The sequence below is a fragment of the Lissotriton helveticus genome, chromosome 2_1 (assembly GCF_964261635.1).
Source record: "Lissotriton helveticus chromosome 2_1, aLisHel1.1, whole genome shotgun sequence".
Lineage (NCBI taxonomy): Eukaryota > Metazoa > Chordata > Amphibia > Caudata > Salamandridae > Lissotriton > Lissotriton helveticus.
In genome coordinates this window covers 1,394,296,655-1,394,323,578 of record NC_136059.1, presented here as the reverse complement: position 1 = coordinate 1,394,323,578, position 26,924 = coordinate 1,394,296,655, and the positions used below count along the sequence as shown (strand labels likewise).

General features: G+C 44.7%; 1 protein-coding gene across 1 annotated transcript in view; it reads right to left on the bottom strand.

Moving 5' to 3' along the window:
- The window catches only part of PIGG (phosphatidylinositol glycan anchor biosynthesis class G (EMM blood group)), an 809,046-nt gene that overhangs the window by 403,813 nt on the left and 378,309 nt on the right, over positions 1-26,924 (bottom strand). The window contains exon 7 of the mRNA XM_078676334.1: positions 5,849-6,066. Coding sequence (XP_078532460.1) covers positions 5,849-6,066 — 218 coding nt within the window. The remainder of the gene's footprint in view (positions 1-5,848; positions 6,067-26,924) is intronic.

Here is a 26,924-nt window from a genome sequence, read left to right as displayed (position 1 = left end):
GAGACGAATATGCAACATACACGCAGAGATGAGAAGCTGCAGGAGGATTTGCTTGCATGGCGAGTTATGTGTGCTACGGGGTTGTCCAACAGTGATTCGGATGGCACGAGTGCTGAACTATTTACATCTAAGGGGTCGTGGTCCGATGGTAAGGGAGGTGGGAGTGGGGGGGTTGGGTCTGCTCTGGGATAGTGCCCTGCTGGATACGCACGTATATTTCCTGATGTTATTAAGAATTGCTTTGCTACTGGAAGACGCAGAGCAAACTGTGATGTCTGTACCCAAGTGTGCCATAATGAGGTGAACGAACAGTATACACGTATTGTATTATTGATGCCAATTACGGGGGGGATTGTTTTGCTGTTGCAATTATAAACTAAAATAAAGTTTAAAAAAAAAAATACATTGAGAGTTGTGTGGTGCCTGGTATGATTGATGATGCCCTTGGGGCTGCGCTGAACTCACTGTCTTCTGTATAACAAATAGAAAATGTAGGTGGTTAAGGGAGTTGTTACTGGTAGGGACTGTATACTATTTCAGCTCCTGGTTTCTATACCCTGTAGCCTCCCTTTTTTAATCTTGTTTTTTGTAGAGCGGGGCCTCCAGATCCTGAGCACGGTCCAGGTGAGGTGAGGTCCAGTCCCCGGTCAAGCTGGGTGAGCATATTCAATTTCAACTAGTTACAGTCACTTCTTATACAGGAAGACAAGAAGTGATAAGAGAAGCTTATTCTATGGTAATTTGATTTATTTTAGATGCCATCTGCATACCTTGACGCGGAGGATCAGGTTACTTACTGGTTGTATATACATTTTGTTAATTTAAGTCTGTTATCACATTGCTGGCTAACTTACGATCAGTTGTTGCATTTTTGATTTGCACTATTCAATTACACACATAAGCAGTAGCAATATAGTAGAGCAGAAGCCCTGAAGAAAGCCTAGGGACTCACAGTCCGCTTGGCTGAAACATGTCGGCTCTTTGTGGCAGTTATTTTTTCGAACTGCTGTTTGCACTGTTCTGTTTTTAGCTAGGAGGTGTGTCTGTGTTTAATAAAGTTTTTTTGGGGAAAGGCATACCATCCTATTTTATCCACCATTCTATTCACTTTTTGTGTTTTGCACTGCTTCTAGTTTTTGATATGTCAGTTGCCCGCTGGACTATGCAGAGTGAATGTGGGCAGGTATTCGGCTGAGTACTTGCTGGGACGGTGTACTCTACTGATCAAGAGATACACTGACCTTTTGAGCTGTATGACCAAATGATAAAACTGATCATCTTGAAAAAGTTGATGGTTATTCGGACATCATGAAAAGCTATTCCTGACCACATATCACCCTTTATAGTTTCTCTGTTTTTACGTCTTGAGTTTCAGAACTTCATGGTCTTTCCAGAAGGTCACATGAGAACACTCCACTTGTGAGAGAGTGGATTTAGTTAGTCATAACAACTTTTTTGGGCTTTTAGACCCCCGGTTTTGTTGTGTTGTGTATCTTTATTTATAGCAAACCTTGCGAGCGGAATGGTGGTCAAGGCTCATGTCTGGGACTCACCTGAGCACTCCAAAATTACGAGGTTTTCCTATTATTGAAAGTATTTTTGCAGACAGGATACCCCCTTTTTGGGTCTCGCTGGCAATGCATCCGCAAGCTGATGCATGTGTCCAGCTGGAGACGTATAGCGATCAGTCTGGGGGGAAGGAGGACAAGAGGGTGCACGAGCTTGGATTCGTGTGCGCGAACGGGCACGTCGCGTCCCGCGCCGTACACATGCGCGCGCAGACACACTCGCTCACCCACCCCCCTCCCCCACAGTCACACACACGCACTCCAAGACACATACACACACACACACACGCACGCACACACACATACATACACAGCCCGCCCCACCCCCACACGCGCGCGCGCGCGCACACACACACACATGCGCTGCCCCCCCCACCCCCTCAGCAACCCACTCACCGGCTTCCTTCGTGCGGCGGCTCTCAGCTGCAGGGCCCGGCAACAGGACTCTTCTTCCCTCCTTCGGCACCGGGGCGCAGTGTAGGCTCCTGCCTGCTCCGGTGCTCCAACTCGCGACTCTTCCGTGGGAGGCGGGGTAGGCTCCCGCCCTCCTACTTCCTGTTTCCGGTTGTCGCGCCGGCCTGCCTGACTTCCTGGTCGCAGGCCGGCAGAGTAACGAGGATGTTTGATTTGCGGTATTTATTTATTTAGTTATTTATGCATTTTTATATAGCGCGGACTTTACCCGAAGGCGGTATTTATTTATTTATGTATTTATGCATTTTTATATAGCGCGGACTTTACCCGAAGGCGGTATTTATTTATTTATGTATTTATGCATTTTTATATAGAGCGGACTTTACCCGAAGGCGTCAGAGCGCTTCACATTAGGAACAGAAATGAAACATAATGAGAAACATTACAAAAGAACAGGTTGCAAAAACATACGTTACTTACATAAGGTAATAGTGACAATTGTGAGCAAACAAAATACATGAGGTAGTAAAAACTATAAGCAACCAAAAATACATGAGGTAGTAAAGGTAATAGTGACAATCGTGAGCAAACAAAATACTTGAGTAAAAATTGTGAGCAACCAAAATACATGAGGTAGTCAAAAGTGCACAAGAGGAAATGAAAGTGACAAGTGTGCAGTTATAAGAGAAAACAGAGTATAATTAGAGGTATAGTCCTGCAATAAGTGCTAGACACTCAGGCTCAGGAACAAGCGTTACATGGGCAAGGTGGCACTTGTGCAAGTATCAAAGGCAAAGACATGTGAGAGGTAGCAGCCGTGTGTTGCAAGGGCAGAGTGGTGTGTGCATGTTACAAAAGGGCACCGAACACCAGTACATGGAAAATACTGCAAAAAGGCAGACCCTCCAATCACAGGCATACACTGGGAAGGCACTTCCATGGTCATGGAAAGTAGAAATTATCAGTAGTGGGAAGTCTTCCTCACAAATAGCAAGAGGACGTGAATTACTTTTGGAGGTGTCTCTGGAGGAGGAGGAGAACTTTGAGGTCCCTTTTGAAGGCCTGGGAGGAGGCGGTGGTCCGGAGCTTTTTTTTGTCCTCTCGCGGTTTGTAAATACAAAACATATTGCATTACAAATGCTATAGGTATCACATTTGCGAAAGTTATAACTATTGGCATTGTAAATGACGAAGCTATTAATTTAGCTATTTCAAAAAAAAAAACACATAAATAAAAACTTTGCCATTTACAATACCAATAGCTCAAACTTTCCTAATGCGAGACCTATTGCATTGCAAATGCTTGTTTATTGTGTTATTGTGGTTTATTCCCCCGACACCCTTCCTGCACAAACCCTTTTTCCCAGGGGCCCTCTCTTTCTGACTTTGCATACCCCATCTATGGTAATACCAGCAAAAGAAATAAAAGATTTGCCTTTGCATTCTATGAGTAAAGCATCAACTTTGCTGTATCATCACAGAAGAAACATGAGGGCTGAGTACTTTGGAACTTCAGTGTGGCAGGATGTGCCCAAAGAGTATAGGTTGACAGACACAAAAGGAAATGATGTCTGGGGATAAATACACACAAGTTATTTCAGCAACAGGAACAAGAATATTGATTCCCTGCGTGGGAGCCTAATCCCAATGCTAACTTGTAGATAATTTACTTACTCACAAAGTCATCCTCCATTCTTTCACATATCTTTAATCTATTTTTTGACATAGATATCTACAACACTTTTCATTTTATATAAATGTTGACATAAACATTATACATATAAAAACAAATGGTCTAACCAAGAATTCCTAAACCTTTTCGTGCCCACCCATTTGAACCCGGCTGCAATGAGATACATATTTATAAGCAATCCGAGGGGAGTAATCCTTTTCATACACCACAAAAACAGAGGGAGACTCCCCCTCTATTCAGTCACTTGTATAGAGTGTGTTATCAAATTCCTAAATACACATTTCAATTCAATGGACTCCTCCTCTTCTTTTGGTTGACACGTTTCAGCCCACTGAGTCGGGCCTCATCAGGACAGGGGTAACACAACACAAACATAACCCACTCGCAACTGAGTTTTTTTATTTTTTTATTTCTTTATTCTGGTTTTAAGTTACACTTCACATGTTTAAACAGTTATATCTCACAGACAACTCTGAACAACAAGCAGTACTGTCCCCATTCAGCAGCAATTTATCCAATTTGGGTTGTCTCTTAAGTGCTTACCGAACCGACAATTAGTAGGATCATTGTCATTGGTAATCATATAAACTTAGAACTGAACACCCCCCCCCCCCCTTACCCCCTGATCCCAACCTCCCCCTACCGGGCCTATCCATCTAGAGGCCCATCTAACATCAGTTCAATCAGGGGTATCCTCACGTCTCTCCCCATGTCTGGGAGATTCATTTCCCACGTAACTATCACCAGTCGACACTGTCAGTGTAGAGTTGGGGGAGATTCTCCCTATCTCCTGGACCATTAGCCCCCACGCCTGCAACACTTCCAGGATTTCCTCCGCCAATGCCCATTCCTTCAGGTCCACTTTCCAGTTCTCTTATCAGCAGCCCATGCTGAGCCAGCCAGTAAATCGCTATTCACCGTCTAGCTGTCACAAGCCCCAATACCAGGAACTTCCTGCTGGTTTTGCGTTTAGGGTCTCTGGGAATCAATCCAAGGAGACAAGTACGCACCTCTGAGGCAACCCTCCATCCCGTTATTCTGTGCAGATCCTCTAGGATAGCTGTCCAGAATAACTGCATCATCAGAAACGACAAAACCATGTGTGGGAAATCTGCCAGTGCATAGTGACATCTGGGGCACCTTGGGTCTCTCGAACTATCAATAGTATGTAGGCGCTTGGGCGAGAGGTATGTCACTGGCAACGGAGTTAGTCAAAGCCTCAGGTATCTGGGTATAGACTCCTCAACTCATCTGGACCTTGAATATGTCCCCGGCTGAATATCGACAATACACTCCAACGGTGTATACACTACCGAGAATATCGAGTCGCTGACAGCCGCGAGGTTAGATTCTGCCCGCTGCTGAACAGGCGAAAATAGATGGCAGCAGGAGGCTACGTATTAAGATTAGCAAGAATGGAAAGTGCTTCATTCTAAATAGACGCAGGCTACGACTCGATATCCTAGTAGTAGAAGAATCGACTAGAGAGGGAATGAAAGGACTCAAAACCCTAATTTAGATTTAGGCCCTAATTACTCTGTTCAATAGTTTGTTTTACTTGTCACTTGCCCACAAACTATGAAATATTATCATGTACAGAAAGCAAAATAGTATAATGCGTTTTAAAGGTGTGGTTAAAAGTGCATGTGTAAGTTGAACGTTTTATCTGGTAATAACCTACACCCTGCTTTCGAAAAAAGGTCTAAATGCGGACTGACTTAAGTGAATTTCTTCTCATTGTATGTTTGCTGAGAAACTTCCTGACTTGAAAATGCAACAGGAAATAAATTCAGAGCAGCAAGAATGATCCAATTGTAGTCTGTAAGTGTAGCGAGACTTCTAGAAGTCACGAACACCAAAAAAAGCTGCGCTTGAAGGAAATGTATGTAATCTGGGTGGGACATAATGAAAAAGCAGAAAGCTTTTTCTATTGTTAACATTGTATTGAAGTTATGAATGTTTGCCAAAATTAGTATAAGACTAGACTCACAGCGTGTCTAATTTGAGACTGACTTGTAACTTCCAGCTGTATTAGTTTGGGTATATGCAATAAAACTGTTTGTATTCTTCCTCTGCTGCAGATTTGGTGATTAAATGATTTTCACTGCTTAAAGGATTTTGTTCCAACACAGTTAACACAGAATTTATGGAGAAAATAATTAAAATGTCATACCTCAAGTATTATCACTGTTCCTGCTGCCATGGAGTACATGTCATACTGGGCTATCTGTTTGCTGAGAGAAGAGCTCAGGGCCCTCAGGGCATTTAAATATTGCTTGAGCACTTTTTCCCCAAGATTTGAGAGAGCTTCTGAGGCATTGCCCTCAAGGTACAGCTTAATCCAATTTCCATGTGATTTTTCTGCCATTTTAAATTGCTCATATCCAGAATCTTAAATTGATAAAAGGCAAAAACATCAGTTAAAAATGACACTACTTTTTGAGTTGTACAAGTATACTCAAACAGAACACTGTAACCTGTGAAACCAGCATGGATATTCTGCATAAGCGCTAAACTAATAATTGGATATGGTTAACCTGACTGTCCAGACTTGTCTGAAATATACTTTAGTAGCTGTGGGTAACACTACTGTTTTTACATACATAAGTAAACCGAAAAAGCACATTACCACAATTCATGGATACATTTATACAATGAAAACAATAATTAAGAATAAAACAGTTAGATACGCTGGAATTTTAAAGTTATTCCCCAATACGGTAGTATTTATTGCTGCTGAGGATTTTAATTCTTGCTGGCAAACTTTATTCCTATGGCAGTTTTTTCTGGAGTACTAACAAAAAGAGGAAAGGAGATTTTGAACCTTCCAACCTCATTAGGGTTATTATACTCTCCTTTCACAGGGGATTCTTTAGCTATGCTGACATTCTTTTACGGCAATCAGGCCTGCCCAATAGATTATATGTTTACTAAAGTATGGTCATTTGAACTTGTGGGTAACTTTAGAATCTTAGACCAGGAAGGATGTGATCACCGGCCTTTAAATAGAAGAACCAGTATAAACTTTGAAGCAACACGGCAAACTGTCCTTCGTCTTCGTATAGAAAATTCACAGTACAAAACCACATTTAGAAGAAAAATGTCTGCACCAATAGAATTCAAGTCCTATGCAAAGACGGTTTATGCATGTAATGGTAATGGATTGAGGGTATTCAAACCTAAATAAAGGAATGGTGTCTTGTATAAAGAACAGGCTGAAGAAACTAGGTGAATTACAGGAGAACCAGAAAGCATATTATAACATTAAGAATGACTGGTTGTATAAAAATTGTCAAGATTTTCAAAGTTAAGAAAAACTTATCTCAATTTAAAAAAATCAAACGACAGTGAGCCACAGAAAAAATTAATTAAATGAAGAAATAATTATAGGACACGCAATATGGAGTAAGAAATGGAAATTTTATCAGAAGTTTTGGAAACAATTTTTTTTTCATAACATTTTTATTGGCATTTAAAGGTTACATTGACAGAGTACATTTGGATAGAGTACATTGGATTACCATACTCTCTATTATCATGTGGGACAGTGCTATTCATACTCTGATTAGTCCATTTTTCTGGCAACAGTGAGGCGGAAAGTCAAATGATTGCCATGTAAAACTGGGGTACAAAACTGGGGTACGAAACTGGGGGGGTTGTTCATGGAATTCTGGGTACTGTTGTCAGATGGAGGATCGGGCGTTGTATACACATTGGTCGGTACAGTTATGCACTACTTGGGAGAATGGGAAATATATAGTCTGACGCGTTCTGACATCTGGCCTTCAGATGAAGTGAAAACTGGCCAGGGGGGAGATCGTAGTTGTCTATGAGTTGTTGGAACGGTCTTAGTTGTCCGTCCTCAAATAGCGACTCTGCTTCGGTGATACCGCAGGTCGTCCATGTGTGGAGCATGTTGGATGTGTAATAGTGATTGTGTTTGTGCCAACCCACCAGCGGCAGCAGGGGTGAGTATGGGGGCTTCCCTGGTGACATACAATGTAGTCTTTGCATGCACTTGCGGGCCACTGCTACATGTAAGGGGTATGTCTGTCTCGGTGTACTTCCTGGTATTAATAGGAGGTGTAGTTCCGGGGTGGGCACCCGGCCGGTTGTAGTGTATGTCTCACCTAAGTGTCTGCCTGCCGTCCAGTAGGATAACCACTGCAGTTGCACCGCGAGGAAGTACGATTCGAAGGACAGGGCACCTAGTCCTCCTTGCGTAGTGGGTAGTTTTAGTTTTGCCAATGCTATCCTATGTCTGCTTTTTCCCCATATTAGCGAGCGGAGGAGTGAGTCTAGGTCTCTGAAAAAGGTTCTGAGCGGGATTACTGGTAGATTCGTGAAATGGTACAGCAGTCTCAGGACTATTATCATTTTGGCTAGAGCCACCCGGCCGATCAGGCCAATGGGAGATTCCGCCAAAATCCAACTGCCGACCTGATACCGGCCAATGCCATACAGTGATTGCCCTTGAATATGTCGGCTGGGGAATGATAGAGAAGGGATGCTAGCAGTCCAGGCCACTTTCTGGTCCCCTAGCCAGATGTCCTGGGGGGAAGGTTCAGGTGTAATGGGTATACTGTGGATTTATCCCAGTTCACTCTCAGCCCTGAGGCGTCAGCAAATTCTGTGAGTGTTGCCCAAATGGGAGTGAGATCTGCAGTAATGTCTTGAACATATAGCAAGAGGTCATCGGCGTACATGGATACATTGTGCACGGTGTCCGCTATTGGGATGCCCCAGTGTTGTCCCTCCTGGCGCAGCCGTATAGCCAGGGGTTCTACCGTGAGTGCAAAGAGCAGGGGTGAAAGCGGGCAGCCCTGCCTCGTGCCTCTTTGCAAAGCAAATTCCGGTGAGATGTACCGCCCGATGCGAACGCGCGAGGTGAGTTTGGTGTATAAGAGCCATGTGTACGCCATGAGGTTGGGACCCAGTCCCGCTCGTTGTAGGACCGAGAAAAGGAACTGCCATGTAAGGGTATCAAAGGCCTTTTCGAGGTCTAGGATGAGTAGGGACGCCCATGGATACTTGTCACCAACTTGATGTTGAAAATGGAATAGTCGGCGTATATTTTGGGATGTGTTCCTGCCTGGGACAAAGCTGCATTGGTCTGGGTTTTACCAGCGGTCATATGATTTGCGAGTCCGCTAATATCTGTCCTAGAATCGTACAGTCGGCGGACGGAAGCGTGATGGGACGATACGAGGCCATTTGCTGGGGATCGCGGTTTGGTTTCAGGAAAGTCACTATAACGGACTCCCAAAGGGATCTTGGCAATTCTCCTACCTTCAATGCAACCACGAACATCGCCACCAATCGGGGGACCAATAAGGGGGAGAAAGTGGTATAATATTCTATGGTGAACCCATCCAGTCCCAGAGCCTTATTACGAGCTAGGGCGTGAAGGGCTTGAGTAATGTCGGTAGATTGTATCTTCGTATCCAATGTTGTCCGGTCTGCCTCCGTAATTTTGGGGATCATCAGGGGGTCAAGAAATTGGTCAAGTATGCCCTGCTCGGTCGGTGCTGGGTTACAATAAACCGCCGAGTAGTATTGATGAAACGCCGAGAGGATCTCATCCTGGGACCGTACAAGATTTCCGAGGGGGTCTATTATTTCTGTTATGGGCCTCACGTCATTGTCCTGATTGGCTAACCATGCCAACAATGTACCGGTTTTACCCCGTTCTTTGTGCATCAGGGCCGCATATGTTCTAAAATTGTATCGCCGGAGGTGGACTCAGGCAGCTTGGTATTCTGTCTTGGTGTTAGCCACTAGTGTCGCTGTTTCATTGGAAGTATCGCCTCGTTTAGTAGCGGTAGCAAGTCGTGTTTCAGCTTTGGTGAGAGACTTCTAGTGTCCGTTTTACCCCAGCTCTTTGTTTAATACATTCTCCCCGGGCCACTACTTTGAACGTGTCCCACTCCACTAAATTCTAAGACGCGGTCCCTGCGTTATGGGCGAAGTAGTCCTGGATACTCTGTCCCTGTTCGTGTTTGAAGGCTTGGTCTATTAGGAAGTCCTGTGGTAGTCGCCAAGTGTGGACTGGGGGGTGTGGGGCCTCCAATTGAGTCGCAGGATATGGACGTCATGGTCAGAAACAATCCTGCCCAGGTAATCAGAGTGGTGGATTTTGGGGAGTAACGCCGCCGAGCATAAGAATCTATCTAAACGGACCCACAGGTTATGTGGGATGGAGTGGAACGAGTACAGTCGAGTCTGTGGGTGTTGCATTCTCCATGCGTCTGTGAGTGCCCATTGTGTGACCCATGCCTTAAACGGTTCAGTTGCCTAAATGTAGAAGAATGCGTGGGTGGGGGGTGTGATCGGTCCAAGATGGGGTCCAGTATACAGTTGTAGCCCCCCCCTAGGATCCATGGTATGGAGGCGAATTGGGCTAGAACATTTGTGAGGCGGTCCCAGAATTTGTCGTGCTCGAGACATTCGGGGCGTATATGCTGCCCAGTAGTACTGACTGCCCATCTAGGAGTCCCTCTAATAGGGCATATCTACCTTCTTTGTGTACACTTTCTTGGAATGGGGTCCCTGGACGAACCCAAATCAGTGCCTGTGTGTATGCCGAGTATGACGTGGCACATATAGTTCCGCGCCATTTGGCCTGTCGTTTGCCTATCTCAGCCGTAGTGAGGTGCATCTCCTGCAGAAACACGATCCGAGCATTCTGGCGCTTTGTATATGAGTATACTGCATAGCGTTTGCTTGGCGTGTGGAGGCCTCTAGCGTTGAGCGTGAGGATACTGAGCTCAGTGTTCTGTGTTGTTATAGCCATTTATAGTTGTTATCGTGCGCTAAAGTGGCTAGTATCCGCCGGGGCATAGTGACCAGTGACTCCCCAGTAGTGTGATGCACCTATGTGATATACAATGTCGCCTATTCGTACTTTATGGGTCCCTGTTGTGTGAAGTTCCATTACATGAGGGGGCGGGGCGTTTCTGAACAGGGGTAATAAACAGTGGGGTCGGGAAACAGTCCCAATACTGAGGACCCATCGTTGGTGACGATGCGTCCAAACCGGCTCCCTCGAAAAAAAGGGGGGGGGGAGTACAACAATATGCAATGGGGGTGGCAGTACATGCGTGCGAGGCAAGACGCTGACCGGGCCTTAGTAAGATCATTGTGCGTCGCCTGAGATGTGTCAGGTCGTGTCAATATAGTGGGCGCTCCATGGGTGAGCCTCGGTGGAGCGAGTCCTTACTGTGTTCTCTGTAGGATCGTCTCCTGAATGGGGGTAGGCGATTGTCCATCTGCTGTCTGAGGGGTAATCGGTGGGGGGGGGTGATTGAGTCCGCTCCAGACAGCGTCCCGTCGCTGTCATCTTCTTTCTCCAATCAAAAAATGTGTGGGGGTCGATCTATGTCCTCCATATGGGGAGAGGTCCGCAGGTCAATCACCGCCTGCAATACCTCCCGTCGTTCCTTCATCATTTGTTCTAGTTCCGGAGAGTCTTGTGTGCCAACAACTTTGTTCATCCCTTCGCGTTGCTGTTTCGGGTTGCGTCTCCTGGTGCGTGGCGCTTTGAAGGGTGAGCCTCATGCTGTCTCGGTTCTGGATTGCTGCGTACAGTGTTGATCCGCACATTTGTGCGCTTCTTCGGCATTTGCGAAAAAGATAGCGGAGCCGTTATAGAGGACCTTGAGGCGGGCTGGGAAGAGCAATGAGTATTGGATATTGTTCGCTCGCAATTGACGTTTTACCTCCAGAAATGATGACCTCGGTTGCTGCACTGCTCGTGCGTAATCAGGGAAAATCATTATGCTGTTCGGTCAGACGTGCGGAGGAAGGTTTTCACCCATGCTTCTAGATACTCCAGCGGGTTTGCGCCTTCAATTCCCTCCGGGAGACTCAGCACGCGGATGTTGTAGCACCTCAAGCGTCCCTCTAAATCATTTGCGCGTTCCTCCAAGATGGATAGGCGGCTCAGGACGTCTTGCAGTGTTTTCTGGTGTGCCTTGACGGTGGGTTGCATGTCGGCCAATGTCTTCTAACCTTCCCTCACTTTGTCTGCCAATTTGCGGTGGTCATCTCGGATAAGGCTGACATCCGTCGCAAGGGTGCCAAGTCGTTCTTCCATGGACAACCTGGAGAGTTCAATGGGGGTTAAGACCTTATCCAACTTGTCCGAAATGGACAGGTCGGGTGGAGGTGCAGTAGTCGTGGCCCATGTCTGGTTCTTTGGCATGTTCTCTGGGGCAGTCTCGGGGATTGTGGTGTGCTGTGATGCTCTCGGTTTCCCCATTGCGGTGGCTGAGGAAGTTTGCGTAGTGCAGTACCCACTGTGTGTATGCTGGGTTGTGTGGTCCTGCCAGAGAAATGACGCCCTCCTGGCGAAGGAGGGAGCGCACAGCAGTTCGGTGGATGTCCGGAAGTGTGGGGGGGACCTTCGCTCTGGTTACCTCAGCGTTGAACTCGCCACTTTGCCGTTGCAGGGAGAGGTGGTTGCTGTAGGGAATGGTGTGGCGTGGTTTGTGCGTTGTCACGGGGAAGCAGTCCTTGCGGGGTCCCCAGGTGGTCGAGAAGCCAGGTCGCGAGCCTCACTAGTGCCCCAACGAAGAGATCAAAGCTGGGAGAGTCAGGATTGCAGGGCTGCCATTTTAAGGTCAGGCATCTGCCCTCGTGTGTGCATTATATCCTTGTTGCAGAGTGAGGAATTCTCTTTAAGATTGTCCCTGTATGTGTGTAGTCCGCTGCTCACCTCTGTTTTGACGGTGCCATACACCCTCAGGAGTCTCCAGATATTCAGGTTTAGCTCTGTCGTCCATGTTCAATACTGGGCGCCATTTTGGGGTCAGGCGATTATTGCCGATCGGGGGCTATCTCATGCTCTAATGCGGTGTTGGGGGCAGCAAGCAGCTCTCCTGCTCTCAAATCGCCGCCGATCGATGGATGGTGCTGCGACCACGCTCAACGGGATCGCGGGGCTGTGGAGCGATGGTGAAAGGACCGTGAAAGCCAAAATGGCGGGCCGTCACGATCATCGCCGCCGCACGCCTCCGCGTGTGTTCTCCAGAGCTCACGGCAGGGCTGCAGTAGTATCGGAGTGCCCCTGTTCCTTCGCTGCGGCTGCACTCCTGTGCCCATATGCTGCTCCTGGTGTATGGCTCGGGGCACCGGTCTGGACTCCTAGAGCCCGCGATCAGAAGCCGGCGGGCGCCATCTTGCCGTCGGGAGCCTGCAGTCCGGTTTTCCCTCGTTCTGCTGCTGGGAGCGCACCCAGGTACGATTCCACAGCAATTCTCAGTGCTGCATGTGTTCCGACACCTTACCGGTGTCTGTACGGGTCGAGGCGTCGCCAGGAAGCGGGCAATATGTGAGTCCGATCGCGGAGTCTCAGCAGGACATGTCCACCATTGTAGCCTGCTTGGCCACGCCGAAGTGTTGGAAACAAATGTTAGTAGTATTCAAGGACAAAGATACAAGAGAATTCAGAAGTAAATACTGGACATGTCTTCAAATAATCAGCTAACAGAAAAGTCTTGGAGAACATATTTTAGTGCACTTTATAAATCCACAGGGTTATCAGAGCATTTGAACCTGAACTGTTTGATTAATTCACGTTTAATACAACAAAGCTACGAATAATTTCGCTAAATTTAACAAGTGCACCAATCCCAGATAATCTATCAGCCACAATTAAATACAGACTGGTTGGCCAAGATTTGCAAACTTAGCTTTAAATGTTTCAATCAAAATGGGCAATTTCCAGATGGTTGGAAGAGGGCTGGGATCAAGCCAATATATAAACAAGCATTTGCAATGCTATCAGTCTCGCTTTCTGGAACTTATTTAGCAATGCAGCACATTAGCCTGGGTGCTGAAACAGCTACTGTTCTTTAACATGGAGGGAAACTAAGCACCAAACTGTGTAACACATCAGGTATGGGAACACATGGAGAGAAATACTGCCTATCAGTGGGAAATTGTACTGGCCAAAGCTCTGTTTTTAATATAATATTAGTCCCTTCGGTGGTCATATCACTAAAAATGCAGGTGCTTGTTGAATACAAGTTTCTATGGCCTGGAATCTAGGGAATTCTAAAGTGATTCTGGTATTTTACTGACTTCTGCTGATCGTTTTCAATCAGGAAAGTTGAATAGAGGCAGTTGTCAGAAAAATAAAAAACAAAGTCCCTAGGTAGAAAGCAATTCTGGTATTTTACTGACCTCGCCTGGTCGTTTTCTATCACAACAGTTAATTAGAGGCAGTTAAACAAGCAGAAAGCAATTCTGGTATTTTACTGACCTTATCTGGTAGTTTTCTATCAAGACGGTTGAATAGAGGCTGTTGAACAGAAAAAAAGTCCCTAAACAAAGGCGGAAGCAGACTAGTCTTACGGCTGATCTCCAGATCCCACAAAGTACACACAACAGATCTTCCAGACAGTGCAAGCGTTGTCTAGGCTCGACCTAAACAGGATAACCTTACAGACAGTTTAACAGACAAAAAAGAGCGCATGTCTATTCAAAAATAATCATGTAAGCTTTATAACAATGGGTGGAAGACAAAAACTAATTTCTGTTGACCAAGGTGGCTATAGGTAAGGCTACTCAACCATTTATCACAGTTTTAGCCTCTGGATAGTGGCGGAAAAATCAATCAACCAGAGGGGAACCCTTTTCTGCTATTTTGTTGTTTTAGAGCCTCATTTGATTCAGCAAACTGTGATTTATTATAGCTAAAATGGTTCAAATCATATTTCCTGGGGTCTGGTGGCAATATTGAGAAACCTACTCTCAGGGAATTGGGAAAGAGTTAAAATTGATCACAAGAGCTCCCTTGCAGAAATATCAGAGTATATAATGGGTTACAGCAGAAGTGTGTATTGCCCCCTCAGAGTTTCTCCTTATTTTGGCATATCTCCCTTTCTTGTTATCATTAACCATCTCATGCTCACCAAAGGCGAGATATAAATTAATGATGTCCCCTGCCTATTAAAGGCCAATGATCTGGTGATCATCGATTGTTCACAGATAAATCCTTCAAGAAAACGAATTATATTGTATTGGCAACAAAATAATCTAACAGTTAACCTATATAAAACTAAAATTCTGGTGCTTGGCTGAAGAACTAACAATTTCACATGGTTCACTGGGTAATACACAATTGAGGCGGTGGAAGTAAATAAATAATTAGGAGTTATATGTGATGAAAAAAATGAGAAGTCCGAATATTGTCATCAAGTGGACCATTACATAAATGTAATAAGGACTACGGCGATATCCTCGTGGTGGACATGCGTATCCACCTTGTGAAAGAAGGCCGACATTTATATGACCCTGTGATATACCGTGGTGTCGTAGTGGGTGATGCCATTACCAGATAATGCTCCTAGGTCAGGATCTCCTGTGGGGGTCAACATCATAGTTGCCCCATGGGTCATCGGTGGCCACAGGATTGAACGGTGCATCATGGGGTGGAAGAGGCTGCCTTCCCTGTGAGAAGAGAAGGGGAGCCCTCTGAGGAGTATGGAGGTAGTGATGATGAAGGTGGTGGTGGAGCAAGAGGTGAAAGAGGAGTAAAAGGAGTAGAAGGTAAATGAGGAAGGAGGGTGGTGCCCCTACCCTGTACCTTTTATGTTTGGCAGCTGGGGAGGCTCCAAAGCAAGCTCTTCCTCAAAGGTCAGCTTTCTCTTCCAAGGCATGGATTTGGAAAGAAAAAGCTGACCTTTGAGGCTTGGGAGGCAATTTGGTGGATATCTCTCTTACCTTTGGATGGATGAACAGACGTTTAAGTCTCACATCCAGCTCCTCTGATGTATCTGGAAGATAAGTGGCTCAGAGCTGTGGGAGACCACCGTCAAAGGGGGTATTGAAGCAAATGAAGTCTTCGGATCCGAGGGGTTTGAAACGCTAATGGCGGCACAGATGGCAGCTCTGAAGCCGGGTCTGGTCTTGGTGCCAGGAGCAAAAAGGTCTTTAGCCTCAAAGGCCTGTGAAGTATTTTGAGTGCATGGGAGTGATGCAGGCTCAGAGGCCATTGGCTATCATGGTTGGGGAAGAGGCTGAAGTTCCAAACCCCGTGTCAGTAGGTCCATGTGAACTTTGCATGGCTCTAGGGACAGTACTGTAAAGGTGCCCATTCCAAAAGCCCTGTGTGCATTCTACACGAAGTAGTTGTAGAGAAAGTAGTCGATGACTAGGGGAAAATGGCTGCAAATAGGGCTAGAGGCCCTGACTGTTAAGAGTCACTTGTAGTCGTTCTCTGGGAAAGCAATCACTGAGGAGCTCGGGCGCAATAACACTTTTACCCTGTGTGTCAGAGTCAACCTGACCAGTTCGGCTTAAACAAAAGCATGAGGAACACGTCAAACTGGGAGCCCCAGAAATATACGCCCAAACCCAATGGCAGAAAAAAACAATTTAACATTGAGTTAGGTGCCCATGTGCACTGCCAACTAAGATAAGTGCCACCATATACCTTGTGACTTAAAAGACTTCTTTGAACAAAAAAGTTGTAACCGTCCAAACCTAATACTAGATGGTAGGAATATGCGGAGCATATTTAGCTACAGCTACAAATGCCACATACAAACGTTCACAGAACAGTTTCATTTACTTTAAGGCACTGAAGCAGTATTAAGCTCTGGCCAAAGCAGATGTTTTTGACTGGACACTGCCATTCTGTGTAGCCGCCAGTCAGCCACATATGAAGTGCAACACCTTTAGCAACCCTGTTTTTTTTTGTTGAGAACCTGCTATAATATGGTACTTGTAGCTTATATTTTAATATAAAGTTGGGCCAATATATGCAAGCATTCAAAGTTCTCCAAGTTGAAAAAAACACATAAAGCTTTAATAAAGGTAATGTATGTATACAAGGCCCCTAGAGTACCTAGATCGACGTATTATAGGAAACCAGTGGCTGGAGGCTTGAGACTATCAAATGTTGAACGCTACATATATGCATCTGAAATACAGCCGGCACTAGACTGCCATGGAATTCCGCTTATGACTCCATGGGTGGTAATTGAGCTATCTTTTTCTCCTATCTCATCTGTTGTAGTTACCCCATAAGTATAGGCCTCTTGTATCTGACATTGCTAGCTTCTATCACAATCTATTGGATTACTGGGATAGATTACAAGGCAAAAGAATGCTCTCACCTTTCCTTCCCCAATGACCCGATTAAATTGAACCCAAACTGTATTTCAATGATGGGAACCCAGTGAGGTTAGGTGATTTCTATGCAGAAAGAATTCTCCTAGATAGAGAGTTGCTAGTGGAACAATTCAAATTCCGTCCCACTAACTACTTTACATCAACGCAGCTATCTAATTGCGGTAGGGATAGGCGAGTCCAGGCTAAAGACAACACAGAACGAAATCCCCTTGAATCCTTTGTATGATAAAATACATAAAAAGGGGACGTTGGTATAATATACCAACATTGTCCATCCAACTCAAAACTAGAAAACACCAACATTCATATCTAATAGGAATTGAGATCAGGAGGAGGTTTGGGTACAAATATTGGTAAAAGCAGCGAAGTCCTCCCTGTGTGCCCAGTATAGAGAACACAGATACAAAATCTTAACACAATGGTATTGGAGTAAATGCAATTTAAAGGAACTCGGATGGCTGCTGGATAGACTGCTAGGGGACGAGGCGACATGATCTACATGTGGTGGTCTTGTCGTTGTAAAAGAGTACTGGAAATTACAGGAGTTTTGCTCTTATTAGAACCAAGGATATTGATGTTTGGTGTCCCTGGAACCTATTCCATGTATCCTCTGACCACACCCCTGGGCAAATTTCTCTCCCACCTACTCCTAGGAGCTAGATTGTCACTGGCACAATTCTGAAAACTAAGACTCCCCTCACCCCTTCATATATGGTAGTTGAAAATATGGAATACTTATGCAAATGAAAGTTGACAGCTCTCACCTATGATAACATATTAATCTGATAAAGTATGGTCACCTTTTATGAATTATATGAAAAATGATGGACTATCCAGGGGAAGGTTGAGGAGTATGCCTGATACTTTTCAAAAGTCAGACCGCTGCGTATCCTGGGACTCTGGCCCAGGTATACAAGGTTTGGCTTCCCCAGCCACAGGTGCCTGGACTGAGTTCAGTGCACTATTGCTTCCGCAGGCGATTTTAGGTAATTGTAGTCTTACACAACCCCACTGAGAATACCTGTTGATGTGATGTGCGTGCTTTCTGTGTTACTAACGGTCTCGTAAAGGGGTCAGGGACCCAGTGATAATTCAAACTCAAATTTGTTGTTTAGAAGAACACACTCAAGCACTGCACTAATATAAGACACCATATACATTTAAAAGTGTTTTATTTCAACAGCCGCATCCTATTACTTAGTACATGAGTAATAACCATACAGAATATAATTAAAACAGCACTAATGCATGTTGCTAGCAGCACGAATATTATAAACAGTTCTAACATACTTAGAATGTTCCTAGTAGCCTAGCACCCTAAAGACTACTTCTAGGCGCTGCACTATGGCAGCTTGTAGAAGCTAACTTGCCTCTAAAGTTTCTTGGGAATCAGTGCACTGCATACTTGTCAACAGCATATCAGTTGTGGTTATCAGACTTCAGCAGGGGAAGAGTTTTCCCTTGAAAGGAAAATACTTGATCAGCTGGGCTGATGTTCTCTTGTCTCAGTATAGATTCTGACCATAAACGTGGATGCGGAGGCAGTCTAATCTTGTGCGAAGCCCAATCTAATTCAGTGGTCAATTCATGAGGTTTATATACAGTTGATCACTGTGTTTTAGACTACTTTGGGGTACTTTCCATTAATTCGGGACATAATCAGTATAAACCAGTATGATGAAATACATCAACTCAGACTATAGATCTTGGCGGAACTGGTTCCACAGCCATTTCTTGAGCGGTCTTCCCGCATGCCACCTTGACAGTCTACCCGCTCGATTTAGATGTTGGCTGGTGTCTGGAGGGAAGACCGCTGCAGACCTGCCACCTCCGCCAGAATTCTTCTCCCGTGTCGGAGGCACTAGCTGCTGCGGAGGGAGTCCCCACAAGATTTTCTCCGTGCAGATTATGATGTACCTTTCCTTTGAAGCAACTGTGGCGGGGAAACCTCAAAGCTCGAATTGGCGGAATAGAAGAAATAGAGGTGAAAACCCACCTTTTTTCAGGGTTCCACCACCGGCTTCGTCTTGAACTTCATTTTCCAGGTGTGAGAAGTTGGCCTGATATATATTGTCCACTAATTAAAGTGGGCATCTTGTACCAGTCCAAATGACTCCTATGATATATGAGGTCAAAGGTAACCTTTAGAAAGCTATCCTAGTGGTATCTGTGGAGAGCAGCCTTCAGGCATAATCTTGAAGGAATGGAAAGCAGCTTGTTTTACCAGAATATCACCTCCTGAATGACTAAATGAACAGAGAACCACACAGTAGTTTTATAAAAAAATATATACTTATTAATATAACACTCTCTACTATCCTCTAGACGAGGATAGAACACAAAGCACACAATACGAGATCAAAAGAACAGTTGTAAGTAGCACTATACACAGTGGGCTCCAGGGGGAGACCAAACCATATACTAAAATAGTGGTATAACAAGACATATATATCTGGGTACTGCACTAGTATGAGGTAATTGATAGAATTTTTACTTTTTGTTTCTCACTCCTTTGTAGATAACCAGGAGACCACAGCCTGTGAAGTTAGTTCCCTCAGAGGGACAGGTTCAATTGAATATGTGTGTAGTGTATCAGTGTACCTGTGCAAATCATCGTACTTAGTGTTTACAGGTAATTAATAATATGTTTTACCATATATAATAATGAGTCTGACTCTCCAGCTAAGTAAAGGGACATTAGCTGTTGATTGAACATAGTTAGGATTATCACCTTTCCTTGTTGCGATTGTGATGTTCTTACAGAAATATATGTATATTTTCTGCTTTGTTCACTGTATATTATACTATCACTACGAGAAGAGGGGTGTGGGGTCAGCTCTTCCCTCACTGTCTCTCGTATCGCTTAAAGGTGCTTTGATTCTTTTCACATGTTTGCATTAGAATACTCTGACAAATCTTATTTAGAGGTTGATATTTATATGAAAGTGCTTATATATGGCACACTCTCTTGTAGTTTTATATATACATAATGAAAAATGTAAGCTATCTTCTGGGGCCTCTTTTCAGAACAGGTTGTCTAATAAAAGGTATTTTGTTGTTATTACAGACCCCTTTCTTTTGCCCCCTCCTTCCACCCGTTCTAAATTGTAAAAATAACAGGTCCTGAAGAAGATGGTGTAGAAATGTATCAATCTCATTGAAACGTGCGTTGACCAGCAAGAGTGCGACACCCTAGTTATCAGCACAGCAACCGAGGGTTGATGCGATCACCCAGATTTTTTCATCTGTGCATGTAGTAGTGTTGTTCTGGGGTGTAGGGTGTGAGAGTATAGTGTGCAAGGTGTTGGTAGTGGAGTAGTAAGAGGTGTGGGTGAGTATGGGGATGTGTTGATTAATTCTTTTAGATAACTGTGATTTCACAGATGTTGACACCTATGGTGTTATATGTATGACATTAGTTGAACAATGAAGATTATATAAAACAACTGATATCAACTGTAAGAAGTTGTATATCTTTTATAATGTGAAACACTATATATCTTTTATAATGTGAAACACTAGATAAAAAAGTAAAACTGGAAAAAAAAAATTGTAAGAAGGATCATTGGGTCTGTGTGGAAAGTTATGTTTGTATGCCCAATTTTTAGAGCTTTGTGAAGCCATTAATTAAAGAAATTTAGGTCTAGAGGTTGTATTCTGTATACGGATAAAGACATCACATCATAAGACTAGAGTGATACTATAGAAAATGTCAAAGAATATATCTATACTTTATAATTGCTTGAACAAGGTTGATACCCAATCTGCAAATTTTCTGGTGTCAACCAGTACATTGCAAATTCAAGTAGGCCAACATGAGGTCAAATTTAGGGAGCTAGACCATAAGGTTGAAAACATAGAGAACCACATATGGAGGAACAACCTTACATATTAAGGCCTACTGGAGGGGAAAACTGAAGAAAATAGGTGGTTCACTTGTTTAAGCAAGCTGTCCCTCAATTGAGTGACTGGGAAGTTGATTGTCAAGTTCAGAGGGCTCAAAGGTTCCCCTTCCAAAATTTCCGAAGTTCAGGAACCCCTTATGGCCTCACAACATCCTCATTGTACTTGGATGTTGTAAAGTCCCACACCTCTGTAAGACACCTGGTGTTAGTCCTTTACCCTCTCTGGTTACTTCATATCTAAGAAAGATCATATCAAGATGCGCAATTTCTATTTCCGACAATTCATTTTATAGCAATGTTTAGCTAAGAGAAATACTATCCTGTCCATCATATCTAGGTGCTCTTTTAAATCCTCAGTGTTGCTGCATAGGTCATAAATGTACAACCACACTTCATAATCTCCCTATAATATCTCCATAAGTCTTGCAGAAAGAGTCCAGGCTTATTCCTACACACACCGATTAATCTTATAAAGGCAGATTGGAAGACGACAAATGAAAACAATCAGTCAAATACTGTTTTTCAGGCGCTATGTTTTGACCAAATAATCAGTTTGAGATATCCAAAGTTATTTAGTTTTTTATTAACTAAATTCATCATCAGTCCAGTACTGTGAGCACTTTGCACCTCATGTGTGTGCGTATGTGCATTCCAATTTCTGTAGGATTACAAAATCCTATAGGACCTGTCCAGTTTAAAACCAGAAAGGGGGAGTGTGCATGGTGGAGTGATAAGTCACTATCACACCCTGATTCTGCAATCTTTCGAGATGGCCCTAATATTATGCTTCACCTCTGGCTTTTCGGTACCCAGGGGAATGCTGGCTTGGCTAAGGTGCAGTAAATATTGCTACATTGTTGAAACTATCGGCCCTCGCTACGCTAATTTACATACTGCATGACTGTGGAAGCTTGTCTAACTATGCTGCTTTAGGTAGCAGACACAATAAGATATACATATGGCTGAGTCTGAACTGGGGTGACGAATTGAGCTAAAGAATGATGATGTATTCAACCCAGATCTAATAGTGACTAGGGGTGAATGTTTGAAAAGTTTCAGCACTCTGTCAATCATCTCCTTGTGTTTGCTTTGTTATGTAATGTTATGTTATGTTAAAAGGGTTTTATGAAGCGCTCGTACACCGGTTGATTTCATGGCGCTGATTCTAGAAGATGCCAAGCCTGGTGGCAGTTTATTCGTAGGCCTGTACAGCCATGTTGTGAGGGATTTTTGGAATCTCAATCAGTCAGTACTTGATCTGATTTCCAGGGGAATGGAATTCCATAGTTTGGGAGCCAGAGTTGCAAACCTGCATCCCACTTGTCTCTTCAGCTTAAAGGTAGGGATTGCCAGAAGTTAGAGGTGGGCCGAACGGAGGTTGCGTGAGGGGTTGTACCGTGATATTAGGCTATCTATGAATTTAGGGATCCGGACACGCAGGGATTTAAACAACAGACAGACAACTTTGAAAGCGCAGTGTTGAGGAATAGGGAGCCAGTGCAGCTTTCTCAGGAGGGGGAGGCATGTTGCCACCTAGGTTGTTGGTAAATCAGTCTGGCTGCTTGATTCTGTACCATCTGTAACCGTTTAGTAAGAAAGAGTGGTATACCGAGGTAGGCTGCATTGGCATAGTCTAGGTGTGATAGAACCATGGCTATCAAGACCTGTATCAAAGCTGCTTGGGTGAGTAGCCTGCTTATCTTTCTGATCTTACACAGTTGGAAGAAGCAGGTGGAAATCACAGAGGCTACATGTGTTTTTAGAGATAGGTCATTGTTTATTGTGACACCAAGGCTTTTAGCGGAGGAGGAGGAAGTTGGGGGGGGGGGGAGTTCTAGTTCTTTTGGCCACTAGTGTGGCCCCAGAAGTTGTGACTACCACCCGTCAGGACTAATTCGGTCTTGCCTGGGTTTAGTTTTGAGTGATTGCAGTCCATCCAGTGACGAATGAACAGCATGGTAGACTGAAAGTCAGAGACTGATTGGGGAGAGTTGTTGATTGTGAACATTAATTGTAGGTCATCGGCATAGTTAAAGGTGGCCACTTTCCTCTCCTTCATGGACCTAATCAACGGGAGATGGTAAAGGTTGAACAAGCGAGGGGAGAGACAGTAGCCCTGTGGCACCCCACATGTGGTTTTTAATTTGGGAGCCGTAAACTGGGCTATACGGACTGCCTGGGAGCAATCTTCCAGAAAGCAGTAGATCTAGCTGAGGGCTGAGCCCTGGATGCCTGCCTCCCTGACACGGTCCGCCAAGATACCATGGTCAACCGTGTCAAAGGCGGCCGAGAGATCTAACAGCACCAGGGCCTGAGGAGTACCTCTGTCGGCCTTCTCTTGTAGGGGGTCCAATACAGCAAGTATTACCGTCTCCGTAGAGTTGGCAGGACGGACTCTAGCTTGGTGTGGGTCGAGGAAATTGGTGTGTTTCATAAAATTGGACAGACATTTCGCCACGTGGGCCTCCAGCACCATAGCCAGGTACGGCAGCAAGGAGATAGGGCGGTAGTTTGACAACATCTGGGAGTCAGCCCCAGGTTTCTTCAAGAGGAGAACCACAATTGCCTCTTTGAAGGCTTTAGGGACAGAGCCCTGTGATAAGGAGTCGTTCAGGAGAGCGAGGGCTGGACCCGGGAGGGTATCTTTTAGGACGAGTGGAGGACAACAGTCCATGGGGGATCCAGATTCGACTTTGGACTGAAGGTCGTGGAAGGTCTGGGTGTCGATGGACGGAAAAGATTCAAGGGAGTTGAGGTTCCCGGGCATAGGAGGGGAGGTTTCCTGAGAGGTGTGTGTGGGGATACTGGCTTTTATGGAGGAGATTTTATCAATAAAAAAGTTATTCAAGAAGTCGCAGAGGGCTTGAGAGGGTATGGGTTTACTTAGGACTCTGTCTAAGTTGGACAATTCATCTACAATTGTCAAGATTCCCTTAGATCAGTTATAGGAGGTTAGGATTCTAGAGAAGTGCGCAGCTTTAGCCACTGAGGTAGCCTTTTTATATTCCCTCATAGCCGTTGGGTAGGTGAGTTTATCTTTCAGTGAGTAGTTCGGTCTCCACTTCCTCTCCAGTTACCGGAGGGCAAGTTTTTGTCATTTTAATTCAGGGAGAACCATCTCTGAGCCTCCCACCGACGAGTCAGTCTTATTTTGTTTGAGTGGGGCATGTTTGTTGCTGGCTGCTAGTAGCCAAGCTGAGATAATTTCCTCCGGGAGGTTAACATCGGATTTGTAGTTTGGGACTGCGTTGGCCAGTGTGGTGTAGAAATAGTTTTCATTAATGGTGTTCCATTTTCTTACCCCCTCCCCCCCCCGTCCACCCTTTAGTGGCATTTTTACCCATGGTAGGGTTCCGTAAGGTGAATTTGTTCAGGTAATGGTCTGACCATATACACAGTAATATTAAGAGTGCGGACCCTGACAGATTGATGGTCCAAATTTGGTCCACAATGTGCCCCTTAGTATGTGCGGCTGAGGATACCTAATGAGCAAAATTCAAATGATTTAATAATTCAGTCCGCTCGGCAGATTGCGGCCCTCCTTGTGTGTCGTTGGCCCAGTCACCTACCAGCAAGATTCTAGCGTGATTAGTTACCAAATTGGCAACTAGGTCGCCCCATGAATGAGGAAATAGGGGCATGTGCTGCAGAGGTCTGTAAAGTAGCATACATATGAGCGGGGCAAAGTCGAATTCTAGTTTGATTGCAGCATTATCTACTGTGGGGAGGCAGAGTGGGCTAAGAGCAGTACTAGTACTAGTTACCTTCCATCAGTCTGTGCTAAAATCCTACGATTTTCTCCTCCCACAGTCTCTTTGAATTAAGGGCCTTTCGCTCCATTTCTAGCAACTGGTTTTCTATTTCCTTTTCGGGTATTTTTTTATTAATGTTAGATCAGCACTCAATAACTAAATTGCTATTAAAGGACTGATTTCTCAATACGATTTAGGCCCAGCCTGTTTTACAGACTAATCTACATAAAAGCCTCTTATTAATTGAACACTGTGGTTTCACTCTGTTCATGTATGCATACTCCAATCATCCCCCAAATCACTAGTGATGTGAATGAATGTGCTTCCAATCTCAATGGCTGCTAAGAAAAGGTTGAAATCTGGATGCGTTTTGATCAGCATAAGCTGAATTGTAAAAAGACAGATGCAGTTACCCTTCAGACATTCCCCTTTTTGGAACATATTTTTTCTTACCAGAGTCTCTTGCATGTGTGGATGAGTGGTGACAGTTGGAAGAGGGGCTGAGCAGCAGGCAGGCTGCTCCTGGTGGGGCTGGCGCATTAGGATCACCAGGTGTATGGACTCATGTACATATTTACCTTCTGGCAACTTTAAGTCAATAAAGAAATACTTAAAATACAACTCGGCTACGTCTGGTAGGATACAACATATTTTGGCGATGACCTGGACCAAGACTCAAGCATGCTACATTATTTAAGAACCTGTCCATGGTATGGACATGAAGAACCCAAAGAAATCAAGAGAAACAAAGAGTAAAGCGTCAAGAATGGAGTTCCAGGCAAGCCAGCCCCACCAGTGTCCTTGTCAGCGGACAGCTCCAGCCTGGACATGCGCCATAATAATGACATTTATGAAAGTGGGTAAGTTTTATGAGCATCACTACTTCCACAACTCAACTTGGCTACTTAACACATCTGGATGGATCTACTGGTTAGGTCCTGCCTAAGCAGCGCGCAAGCGCTGCATTGTATACCTTTTGGAATCGCCCCAGGCTTTTCTTGAAACTTGTGCATGTTTTGCACTGTTTCTTATTAGTCCTCGTGCATGTCTGGCATTTACCTTGCAGGAGTGAGCAGCGGCGCCATCTGCTAGCAATTATCGTGCTCGCCACTGCTCGCTTCCTCAAGGTACACGCCATACATGGACTTCCAGCCGTGCGCCACTGAAACCCCTTTCAGTGGTGCCCTCAGCGTCGCTTTAACTTTCACGGCCGAGTGCCGCGCTTGTTTACCATAGCGTCAGATGTGCCGGACATAAAGTACACAGAATGTCATTTTAGAATTCATACGTTTCTCAAGGAGCAGCTAATGTCTGTTCTTGCTCAGGGGCTGATTCTACTTTCTGCTTTTGAACGGGTTGTCTCTCTGAGCAGCTCAAGGTGTAAACAGTACGAAAAAGAGGCTGTTCTGGCAGTCTGACGAGCGACGATTCACAGCTCCTGGTTAGCACAGTGGAGCGGCTTGGACTGGGAAATACCTTCAGAAGGAGCAAAGAGGCATTCTGATTGATCAGCTCACCAGTACCACACCCCGCCTTCCCTTCATCCCAACATCAAGGACGTTCACACACAAGAAGGGGGGTTCTTCTGTGGGTAGAATCTCATGGGGAAATGTTGTCTTCTAATGCCGATCTGCATGTTTTATGCTTTCTGCCTACTTCATTTTGTTAGGTATTAACAGTTACATTGGCAGTGGTGGTGTGGCCTGAATAGATTGGGGGGGACAGTGTGTCTTGGAGTCCATCTATCTTCTCAAGCAGCGTTAGAGGGCTGATGCAAAACCACTGGATAAATGACTGTTTAACCACTGCCGGGAAGGAGACAGGCTTGAATTGCCACAGGGTATTTAAACCCAGACGAACATCTGCTCGGATTCCCATTTTCTGCCTCTAATTTGTCTGCAATTGGTGCGCGGAGCAGAGCATAAATAGCACGGTAGCTGCTTATAAGTAGAACATTTGTTTTCCATAATTCTAACTCTCTTATGGTCTCTGTTTGAAGTGTGTCTGTACATCAAACCACAGAAGAATAAAAATAACAAAGCTGTGCTATACTTTAAGGCCAGAGCGCGATGGTGACTGTTAGATCTGGGGGTCGCTAGTTGGCAATGGTATACACCTTTGTCCAAATAGGGACCCTTGCTTCTAAGTCAGGATAAGGGGATTAAACTCCTAGATAACCCCTGCTCACCCCCTTGGTAGCTTGGCACGAGCAGACAGGCTTATCTCAGAGGCAGTGTGTTCAGCATTTGTGAATATACACAGTAATACAGTGAAAACACTACAGATGGACACAACACAGGTTTTATAAAAATAAGTATTCTTTATATAGACTTAACACAAGACCACAAATGACAAAAATCTACAATACTGTACTTAAGATTGACTTAAAGATGGTAAAAGTTGCTTAGTTCAAGTTGGTGATAAATGCGACACAGTTCTCAACAAAGTACCT